Below are 10,953 nucleotides of genomic sequence, written 5' to 3'. Positions count from 1 at the left end.
TTTAGTAGAGATGGGGTTTCACCATGTTGGCCAGGCTGGTCTCAAACTCCTGACCTCAGGTGATCTGCCCACCTTGGCCTCCCAAAGTGCTAGGATTATAGGCATGAGCCACTGTGCCCGGCTATCTTCTTTGGAGAAATGCCAGTACAGAATCTTTGTCTGCCTTTTAGGTTTCTTTTTTATTATTGAGTTGTAAAAGTACTTTACATATTCTTAAGTCCCTTATCAGATAAGTGATTTACCAATACTTTCTCCCATTCTGTAGGTTTTTTTACTCTGCTTGTTAATGTATTCATATGCTGTATAAGGACTTTTTGGTTAACAGCAGACCACATATATGACAGTGGGCCCATAACATTATAATACCATATTTTTACTGTATTTTTTCTATGTTTAGATGTACAAATACAGTTGCCTACTCTACTCAGTAGAGTAACATGCTGTACAGCCAGGTGTGGTGGCTCAAGCCTGTAATTCCAGCACTTTGGGAGGCTGAGGCAGAAGGATCACTTGAGCCTAGAAACTTGAGACCAACCTGTGCAATGTGGCAAGACCCTGTCTCAAAAAATAAATTAGCTGGGCATGGTGGCATGTGCCTGTAGTCCCAGATGCTGGGGAGGCTGAGGTGGGAGGATCACCTGAGCCTGGAAAGTTGAGGCTGTAGTGAGCTGTGATCATGCCACTGCACTCTGGAATGTATTCCCATGGTTAAATGATACATGACTGTATGTGCATTTACAGCTATATATTCTAAGCATTGCTTTAACTGCATTCCATATCATGCCTTCATTTTCATTCATCTTGAATTATTTTCTGATTTCCCTTGTGATTTCTCCTTTGACCCATTGGTTATTTAGGATTGTTTCAATTTCCATATATTCATGAATTTTCCAGATTTTCTTTTCTTCTTTGAGTGTTTAAGGAGAATAGGTATTTTCTTGTTGTTGGGTGGAGTGTTCTGTACATGTCTATTATGTCTAGTTGCTTTGTCATGTTGTTCAAGTGTTGTTTCATTGTTGATCTGCCCGGTTCTATCTAGTATTGAAAGTGAAATATGGAGTGTTTTGTTTTGTTTTTTTGAGACGGAGTCTCCCTCTGTCACCCAGTCTGGAGTGCAGTGGCATGATCTTGACTCACAGCTACCTCTGCCTTCTGGGTTCAAGCAGTTCTCCTGTCTCAGCCTCCCAAGTAGCTGGGATTACAGGTGCCCACTGTCACGCCCAGCTAATTTTTGTATTTTTAGTAGAGATGGGGTTTTTACCATGTTGGCCAGGCTGGTTTCAAAGTCCTGACCTCAAATGATCCATCCGCCTAGGCCTTCCAAAGTGCTGGGATTAGAGGCGTGAGCCACTGCGCCCGGTGAGATCTTTATTACTGTTTGTCTGTTCCTTTCACTTCTGTGTATTTTTATTTTATGTATTTGAGGCTCTGTTGTTACTTACATATATGTTTGATTGTATTCTTCCTGATGAATTGACCCTTTAATTAAATTTAAATCCCTCTTTACCTCTAGTAACTTTTTTTTTGTTGTTTTAAAGTCTATTTCATTTTATATTACTAATAGCTGATAAGGAAAAGACCAGCTTTCCCAGGGTTGGTATTTGGGTAATATATCTTTGTTCACTCTTTTTTTTTTTTGAGATGGAGTCTCGCTCTGTCACCCAGGCTGGAATGCAGGGGTGTGATCTTGGCTCACTGCAACGTCTGCCTCCCGGGTTCAAGCGATTCTTGTGCCTTAGCCTCCTGAGTGGCTGAGACTACAGGCGCCCACCACCACACCCGGCTAATTTTTAGTACTTTTAGTAGAAATGGGGTTTCTGCCATGTGGGCCAGGCTGCTCTCAATCTCCTGGCTTCAAGTGATCTGCCCATCTCAGCCTTGCAAAGTGCTGGGATTACAGGCATGAGTTACCATGCCTATAATCTTTCTCTCTCATCGACTGTAAAAATGTGTTTCCTAGGCTGGGCGTAGTGTCTCACGCCTGTAATCCCAGCACTTTGGGAGGCTGAGCCAGGAGAATCACCTGATTGGGAGTTCAAGACCAGCTTGACCAATATGAGGAAACTCCATCTCTACTTTGCAAAATTAGCCAGGCATGGTGGTACACGCCTGTAATCCCAGCTACTCGGGAGGCTGAGGCAGGAGAATCCCCTGAACCTGGGAGGTGGAGGTTGCCGTGAGCTGAGATCGTGCCACTGCTCTCCAGCCTGGGCAATAAGAGCGAAACTCCATCTCAAAAAAAAAGAAAGAAAAATCTGTCTCCTGTAGAGAGCGTATAGTTAGCTCTTACTGATTATTTTTTATTTTAATTCAATCTGACAATCTGTCTTTGGATTGGATTATTTAATCCATTCATATTTAATATTGATAATTAGGTTTATTTCTTCCATTTTACTTTTTGTTTGTTTGTTTGTTTGAGACAGAGTCTCGCTCTGTTGCCCGGGCTGAAGTGCAGTGGCGCGCGGTCTCTGCTCACTGCAGGCTCCGCCTCCCGAGTTCACGCCATTCTCCTGCCTCAGCCTCCCGAGTAGCCAGGACTACAGGCTCCCGCCACCATGCTTGGCAAATTTTTTGTATTTTTAGTAGAGACGGGGTTTCACTGTGTTAGCCAGGATGGTCTCGATCTCCTGACCTAGTGATCCGCCCGCCTTGGCCTCCCAAAGTGCTGGGATTACAGTCGTGAGCCACCGTGCCTGACCACATTTTAGTTTTTTGTTCGTCTTCAGTGGCTTTCCTTTCACATTTTTTCCCTAATATTTTAATTCCTTTCATGATGTATTCACTAACTTAACTCGAGTAAGATATGGAAATGTTACTCCCAAATGGCCTTGTTCCTTCTTCCTCTTTTTTGTGCTATTACCATTACACACGCTGTGCTTTGTATACAGTGGGAGTGTGGTTTTCCTAGTGCTTCATCCTTTGTAGACAGAGTAGAAGCCTGTACGAATGCTTTTGATCATCTTTTCACTAAATCTGATAGCATAAACCTTTTCCCTTACTACTTGGATGGCTTCACATTGAGTCTGGTTTCTCCTTCACTTCCACTCATCTCCTCCTGTATGAAGCAAGGTTTGTGGCCACTTTGCCTCTTGGTGCTCCATTGCTGAGGTTTTCTCACGCCTTGGGATTTTCCTAGTGTCTGGCTTGATTGGAACCTAGCAGCCAGGTCTCCGTCTGTGGAGCCAGAACTGCCGTGGTGGGTGTTCTGACCATTGATAATGGAGGTACAGCCCGTGTCCTCTTGTGTGAGGAGCTGAGGTCTCATAGCAGAGCCTTTGTCTTTCTCTGGTTTTTCAGGGCAGCCGATGAAGTGCAACCTTCACATGAATGGGAACGTTATCACCTCAGACCAGCCCATCCTGCTGTGAGTTCCAAAGGCGGGGTGCTGGGGAGAGGGAGCTCCGTCCATCTCTTTGTATTCTAATGGGTAAACTGCCTGCATCACAGCTCCCCTTCATCCCCCCGTCCCGTTTCCTGTGTTCTGATGGCAGCTGGTGGTTTCAAATGCTTGAACTCAACCAGAATGGTGTGCTTTGTCGTTTCCCCAGGGGTTGACCCTACAGGGGCCAGCATTATGATCTCGCTCTCAGCCTTCTGATTTAGAAACATCTGAGGGGAAGGTGGAGGGAGGCTGCCTGGGTCTCCCAGCTGTGTGCATCATCATCCTTCTGGGAACACAGAACTCCACCTCATGATTGGCTCTGATGGAGACAGTGCCAGATGCTACCCTTCATTTTGTTCCCCAATTAGGTTTTTTGTTGTTGTTGTTGTTGTTGTTGTTGTTATTTTGAGAGTCCCACTGTGTTGCCCAGGTTGGTTTCAAACTCCTGGGGTCAACCCTCTTGTCTCAGCCTCCTGAGGACCTGGGACTACAGGTGCACACCATGACGCCCAGCTGGATTTGGTTTTAAGTACAATGGGAAGCCATTGAAGGCTTTTGTTACACACAGCTGAGTATACGTGTCTGGCCCAGGACTGAGGGATGTTTTGAAGCCTGAGATGCATAAAATGTTGAGACTGTGAGGACTTCACATTCTAGATAAGGAAGCAGATACCAGGGAAGAGGTTTGACTTGCCAGGGTGAGTGGGATAGTGTGGGGCAGGCCTGAAATAGACTTTGAGATTGAAAAAGACTAGGATTTGAACCCTGGGTAATGAATTACGTGATTTGGATAAGTTCTTGACCTGTGTACTGGGAATAAGAAATATTTCTTAGGGTTTTGTGACCTAATAAGTTTGGGAACCACTGGGCTAAACAGAGTTAAATCTGTTTCACTTTTGGGCTTCTCAGATTGTATGCTATGCTAATGTACACTACCATCCAGAAGGAACATGCAGTGTTTCCTAAACTTAAAACCCCAATTAGCCAGGTGTGGTGGCATGTACCTACAGTCACAGTTACTTGGGAGGCTGGGGTGGGAGGATTGCTTGAGCCTGGAAGATCGAGACTGTAGTGAGCCATCATCATGCCACTGTACTTCAGGCTGGGTTGCAGAGTAAGACTCTGTCTCAAAAAAACCCCACAAAACCCTAGAACATACAGCACTGCCTGCGTCTCCATTTTCTCATCAGTAAATAAGAAAAATGCAGCCTGGCCGGGCGCGGTGGCTCAAGCCTGTAATCCCAGCACTTTGGGAGGCCGAGACGGGCGGATCACGAGGTCAGGAGATCGAGACCATCCTGGCTAACACGGTGAAACCCCGTCGCTACTAAAAAATACAAAAAACTAGCCGGGCGAGGTGGCGGGTACCTGTAGTCCCAGCTACTCGGGAGGCTGAGGCAGGAGAATGGCGTGAACCCGGGAGGTGGAGCTTGCAGTGAGCTGAGATCCGGCCACTGTACTCCAGCCTGGGCGACAGGGCGAGACTCCGCCTCAAAAAAAAAAAAAAAAAAAAAAATGCAGCCTGGGCCACATAGCGAGACCTGGTCTCTACAAGTAATTTTTAAAAATTAGCCAGGCATGGTGGTACACGCCTATAGTCCTAGCTCCTCGGGGGCTGAGGCAGGAGAACTGCTTGAGCCCGGGAGATCACGGCTGCTGTGAGCTGTGATTGAGTTTGCTGCAAGATGGAATGAGATGAAGGGGTATGGAAAGCGCTACACCCAGTGCCTAGCCCATGACATATACCCAGTAAGTGGTGGGTCCCTCCCCATCTAAGGAATACTGGCTAGAATTTTTGACCCTTCTCTGCTCTCCACAGGCGGCTGAGTGACAGCCCGTCAGTGAAAAAGGAGAGTGAGCTGCCTCGCAGGGTGAACTCTGCCTCCTCCTCCAACCCCCCTGCCGAAGTGGACCCTGACACCATCCTGAAGGCACTCTTCAAGTCCTCAGGGGTCTCTGTGACTACGCAGCCCACAGAATTCAAAATCAAGCTTTGAGCAGGGGAGTGAGGCAGCCGGAAGTGGGGGCAGAGGAGGGTGGCTCTGTTTCCCCAAGGCAAAGCTTATGACCAATGGGCCGTCGGACTGGAGACCCCTGATTGTGGGAAGGGTCAGCAGGGGTAAAGAGCTTCCTCACTGGATGGGACCCGCCTTTCTGTGTTGCGTTCTGCCATGTGCTCTTCTCTGTACGTTCACGTTTCCTGTCGTATGTTTCTTCTCCATCTCATCACCAAGGTAGGCTTGTGTTTTTCAGTGTGCCTCCGCCAGCCTCAGCCCCAAGCTGATTTCTTATCTGGAAATGGTACACTGAATTCTCTGGGTGGCTTTCCTGTGGCCCCATGGGATGCAGGGCGGGGGCTGTCTGAAGGACCCTGCTTTTTCCAGGGGCCGACGGGCTGCCTGTCCTTTGTGTGTATTAAGCTTTTCAGACAACGGAGGGGATGGAAAACGCTGGTATCCTGATGGGAGCCAGGTCGGCCTGAGAGCTGTGCCGCTCCTCTGCCTGGTCAGTGGAGGTGCCTGGGCGGGGAGCGGGTCTCAGGCCTCTTGTCCTCTCCCCAGTGGCTCCAGGCCTCACTAATGGCAAGGGCAGGATGGGGCTGCACCGCTGGGAAGAGTCTGTCCAAGCTCTTGGCTTGGAGGCCCGTCCTGTCTCTGCCCAGAGGAAGTTCTCCAGAGTTCACCTTTCCTTTTTCCTTGAGTTGTGCTGAATGCCCCACCCCAGCTCTCTTTCCTTTCTGGGTGTCTCTGCTAGGAGAGGGTTGTGTTGTGAGCCCTCCCGGTTCTCACCTCGCCTGGCACTCATCACACCCTGGTTTTGTGCAGCTGCCAGCTCTCCTCCGGTTGGGCCCTTCAAAGGTTCAACCTCCCATTCTGCAATGCTGTGGGTTTGGAGCTTATTTGAATGGAAGAGGTCGGTTTGCTCCTGACTCTCCATTTCTGGCCTAAGTTGTCTACAGGACAGTGGTCAGGAGTGCCTGGAGGCATATATCCAGCTGCCACCAAGGGGCACTGTTTGTTCCCACTTACGTGAGTGACCCATCCATCCATGACCAGAGGGTTATTTTCCTGCCTTGGCAGAGGAGGAGTCAAGGGAGCAGGGCAGCTCTACCAGGCAAGCTGTTTCCCCAGCACAGGCAGTTGGGATAAAACCATAGAGCCCCGGGGCAGTCCCTGAATGACCAGGCCAGTGTTGCCCCTGGTGTCACTGAGTGGTCCCCTGCTGGTTTGCTGGGAATGAAGGGAATCCAGGCTAGCAGAGCTGGAACCAATTGGGGAGCACAGTTCTGGGAGCTCTGTAAAATCAGTAGCAAGTGCTGGGAAAGGCGCATGCCAGAGATTCTCAAGAGTTCCCGAGACTTGCTTGAGGCTAACCCAGTGAAGAGAAACCCAGAGACTCATGTTTCCAGAGGTCAGTCTTTCAGGCAGGAAGGACCCAGGGTTTGAACTCAGCTTCAGTCTGTAGACTCTGAGGCTGCCCAGGCCGGGATAGTCCAAGGAAGGGGCCCGGTGGTGCTCCACTTCCAGTTCTTTAAAGAATGCTGCTTTTTATTCTCTTAACCCCTTTAAGTGGGTGCAGACTTCTCGTTAGCAGCTGGAAGACATTCCTCCCACACTTTACCCTTCCTGGCCCAAGAGAGCATCCAGAAGGCAGTAGGACCTGGTTTTTCAGGTACTGGGAACAGGGGACTCAGTGCTTGGACTCTGCTTAGGGTAGGGACGGTAAATATCCTGCCTGCATGGCTTTACCCTCCCTCTGATCCCAAAGCAGGGATCTTCTGGTTGTCACAGTTTGATTGAGTCCAGCTGCAGCCACGTGGCCGTCTGGAGCCGGTGCTGTTGGTGACCATCTGGTACACTGAGGGGACCTGTTTGCCTCCTCCACTCTATAAGCAGTAATCTTGGGAGACCAGGAAGAGAAGGTGGTGGGCTAGTCCTGTGTCCTCCTTCATTTCCCATGCCCCTGTGTTACCCGTCTGTGTCTCCTGTGCAGAAGGAGAGGAAGAGGCATTAAGGGATGAAGGGTGATTATGTATTATCCATTTCTGAATAAACATTTGTTATTCCTACCATTGAGTTATCTTTTTTTTTTTTTTTTTTTTTTGAGACAAAGTCTCACTTTATTGCCCAGGCTGAAGTGCAGGGGCACTATCTTGGCTCACTGCAACCTCCGCAGCCAGACTCAAATAATCCCCCCACCTCAGCCTCCCAATTAGCTGGGACTACAGGCGTGCATCACCATGCCTGGCTAATTTTTGTAGAGATGGGGTTTCACCATGTTGCACAGGCTGGTCTTGAACTCCTGACCTCAGGTGGTCTGCCTGCCTCAGCCTCCGAAAGTTGGAATTACAGGCGTGAGCCACCACGCTCAGTCAAGGGTTTTGATCTTCAGGGATTTCAACATTTGGAGTGCAACTTAATTATTTAAAAAATAGGTTCTTGATGTGATACCTAGGATGGTCTTTAACTCCTGGGCCCAAGTGATCCTCCTGCTTCAGCCTCTCAAAGTGTTGGGGTTACAGGCATGAGCCACTGCTCCCCTCCAGGGATGCAAATTATTTGATACTCCTTTCTTCAGAAGATGGGGTCCCATGCCCATCCTGAACCCAAGTGTGCTCTGTTACTACTTTGACCAGATGTGACTGCCGTTTCTGGGCCTAGCCGTTCAAAGACTGTCACTTCCCCATTTTATGTGCGTGGAACATTCTCTGGGAGCCTTGACACACCACATTAAAAGTTGCCTATTGGGGCCAGCACGTTCACTCACTCCTGTAATCCCAGCAGTTTGCAAGGCCGAGGCAGGCGGATCACATGAGGTCAGGAGTTTTGAGACCAGCCTGACCAACATGGTAAAACCCCTTCCGTACTAAAAATTACAAAAATTAGAGGGGCATGGTGGTGGGCACCTGTAATCCCAGCTACTGGGGGGCTGAGGCAGGAGAATCACTTAAACCCGAGAGGTGGAGGTTGCAGTGAGGTGAAATCATGCCACTGCACTCCAGCCTGGGCAACAGAGCGAGACTCTCAAAAGAAAAAAAAAATTGACTTTCTGCTGGGCATGGTGGCTTATGCCTGTAGTCCCAGCACTTTGGGACCCAGAGGCAGGAAGATTACTTGAGCGTAAGGAGTTCGAGACCAGCTTGGGCAATAGAGTGAAGCCCTATCTCTACAAAACAAAAAACAAAAAGAAAAAACGAAAAATGACCTCAGCTACTCAGGAGGCTAAAGTGGAGGATCATTTGCACCCAGGAGGCAGAGGTAGCAGTGAGCTGTGATCATGCCACTGTACTCCAGCCTGGGCAACAGAGTGAGACTGCAGGAAAACAAAAGTTGACTACTGAGTCTCACATGTAACTGCCCACCTGACATCTCCCCTGAGAGGCCTAATGGGCGTCTCACCATGGCCCACAGAGAACTGATCCACTCGATTTTCCCCAAGCTGGCCCCTCTCCTGCAGTCTCCCGTTCTCAGTCAATGGCGACACCATCCTCTTAGTTGGCCAGACTGAAAACCTAGCAGCCATCGTGGATTTCTCTCACAGTGCCTATTCAATGTGTGAATGCATGAGTGGAAAGCTGAGTTCGCCCTCGTGACTGGCCGGGGTCAACGCTGACATTCCCTCCCACTTTGCGCGCTGATTTGACTCAGCTGATGAAGGTTGGACCCTGGCGGGCGGGGCCGGAGAGGCGGGCCTGGAGCTAGGGGGCGGGACAGACGCCACGGAAACGCGCTCGCGCCTGCGCCGAACCACAACTTCTGGCGTTCCCCGCGCTCCCGGGCGGTAGGATGGTGGCGCGCAGGAGGAAGCGGCCGGCGCGGGAACTGGACGACCGTATCCCGAGCCCACCGGGATACGCAGGTGAGGGGCTCCGGGAGGCGAGACCGGGGGCGGTCAGGCATCGCCAGGAGGTGTTTGGGGGTTGGCGGCGGCCGAGAGTCCCCAGGAGCGGCCGCACGGTTGGGTGTGAGCCCCGGCGGCCTCTGGCCCCAGGCTCGGGAGGTTGTGAGGCTCCGAGGACGCAGGAGGCGCCCTTCTGTCTTCCCATTCTACCGGGGCGAGCCCATCTTCGTCCACGCTTCCCTTGGGTGAGCCCACCTCTGTGCACCTCTCACCCAGGGCAAACCCATTTCCGTCCACACCCGCTCATCCAGGTGAGCCCATCCCCTTCTTATCGTCTCTGCTCCTAGTCCAGCCCCCAAAAGCTCTTACCTGGGCTGTTACGGGCCCTCCTACTTGGTTGCCCTCCTCCTTCTCATCTTGCCGCTACTTCTGTTCTCCACCCACGTGCTAGAATATTCTTTTTAAGGCCATTTAAATTAGATCATGTCTCACACGCCCACGATAGGCCCCACACCCACTGCATTCCCTCCAGTGGCTTTATCAGGTAGCTTCTAAAACAAAAAGCAGACTTCTTAACCTGTGTGGGCCACGTGGTCCGGCTGGTGCTGACCTAAAGCTCTTTCTGTTCATCTGAGGCAACATGCTTTTCCCTCTGTGGGTTCTGCACGTGCTGTGCCAGTCTGTTGCACAGCGGCGTCTCTGGTCTGAGCTTTAATGTTGCTCCCTCAAAGAGGCCATCCCTGACAGCCGATGGAAAGAAGGCCTCTGCCAGCCCATGACCCTGGAATGTTTCTCTCATAATTGATACAAGCTTGCTGTATGCTTCCTTGGTAATTGTCTTCTCCGTTATTGCAACTGAGCTTGCTGAGTTCCGGGACCGCAGCTCTACGCCAACCGGTAGTCTGACGGAGGTGTGAGAAAAATAGAAGCAGTTCCTAGCTTTATGAGATTACAGTCATGGGTGTGGCAGTGATTAAGCAAAGAATCTCATCAGTATAGCCTACAGACTGTTAAGAGAAGCTGTGAAGGCACAGGCAGTGGGATCTGACCTGGCAGGAGGGGCTGGGGATGATGCTAAGGCTCTCTTGAGGAAGCCAGGTTTGAGCTAAACCTGAAGGTTAGCAGGAGGGAAGAGGGTGATGCACCCGGTAGAGAGGCCAGCGTGTGTGAGGCCCTGGTGTACCCAGGGGAACAGGGAGAATCCAAGGTGGTGGGGGAAGATGGTACGAGAAGAGGCCACAGTGGCAGGCAGGGTCTCAGAGCTTGCAGCCACAGTTAGGATTTGGGTGTTCACTCCAAGAGCCGCAGGGTTTGAGCTTCCCTTTCATTGCGCCCCCATCTGTAATCATTTCCCATTTATCTTCTCTCTCCCTGCACCACCTTGGGAGGCCCTCCTGGGCAGACTCTTAGAACCCGCACAGGCTTTGCCAAAGGGTAGGGTTGGGGGGGTTGGTGAAGGGATGGATGGATCGATGAGCAGATAGGACTAGACAGGGATGTGGAGAAAGGAAGTTGTGTGAATGTCTTGCTGGCCTCAGCTCAGGGTAGCCTGGCCATCCCTCCCCTCCCATTTCCTTTCCAGCTATTCCAATCAAGTTCTCCGAAAAGCAGCAGGCTTGTCACTACCTCTATGTGAGAGCACACGGCGTTCGACAAGGCACCAAGTCCATCTGGCCTCAGAAGAGGACTCTTTTTGTCCTCAATGTGCCCCCATACTGCACAGAGGTGAG

General features: G+C 50.5%; 2 protein-coding genes across 4 annotated transcripts in view; both read left to right on the top strand.

The window, feature by feature from the left end:
• POLDIP3 (DNA polymerase delta interacting protein 3) overlaps positions 1-7,451 on the top strand; it is a 34,329-nt gene extending 26,878 nt beyond the window's left edge. For 2 of the 3 annotated variants that reach the window (XM_017894096.1, XM_017894094.1), the window contains 2 exons: positions 3,298-3,364; positions 5,202-7,451. In XM_017894096.1, the coding sequence (XP_017749585.1) occupies positions 3,298-3,364; positions 5,202-5,379 (245 nt within the window). In that variant the 3' untranslated portion in view covers positions 5,380-7,451. The remainder of the gene's footprint in view (positions 1-3,297; positions 3,365-5,201) is intronic. The other variant, XM_017894095.1, reaches the window with a different exon arrangement.
• A 1,188-nt stretch (positions 7,452-8,639) lies between these two features.
• RRP7A (ribosomal RNA processing 7 homolog A) overlaps positions 8,640-10,953 on the top strand; it is a 10,411-nt gene continuing 8,097 nt past the window's right edge. The window contains 2 exon segments of the mRNA XM_017894090.1: positions 8,640-9,241; positions 10,806-10,948. Coding sequence (XP_017749579.1) covers positions 9,169-9,241; positions 10,806-10,948 — 216 coding nt within the window. The 5' untranslated portion in view covers positions 8,640-9,168.

This window comes from Rhinopithecus bieti, unplaced genomic scaffold (genome assembly GCF_001698545.2).
Source record: "Rhinopithecus bieti isolate Rb0 unplaced genomic scaffold, ASM169854v2 scaffold_25304, whole genome shotgun sequence".
NCBI classification, from domain to species: Eukaryota; Metazoa; Chordata; class Mammalia; order Primates; family Cercopithecidae; genus Rhinopithecus; species Rhinopithecus bieti.
The sequence above is the reverse complement of the archived record's forward strand: the minus strand, read 5'-3'. Positions and strand labels throughout refer to the sequence as shown.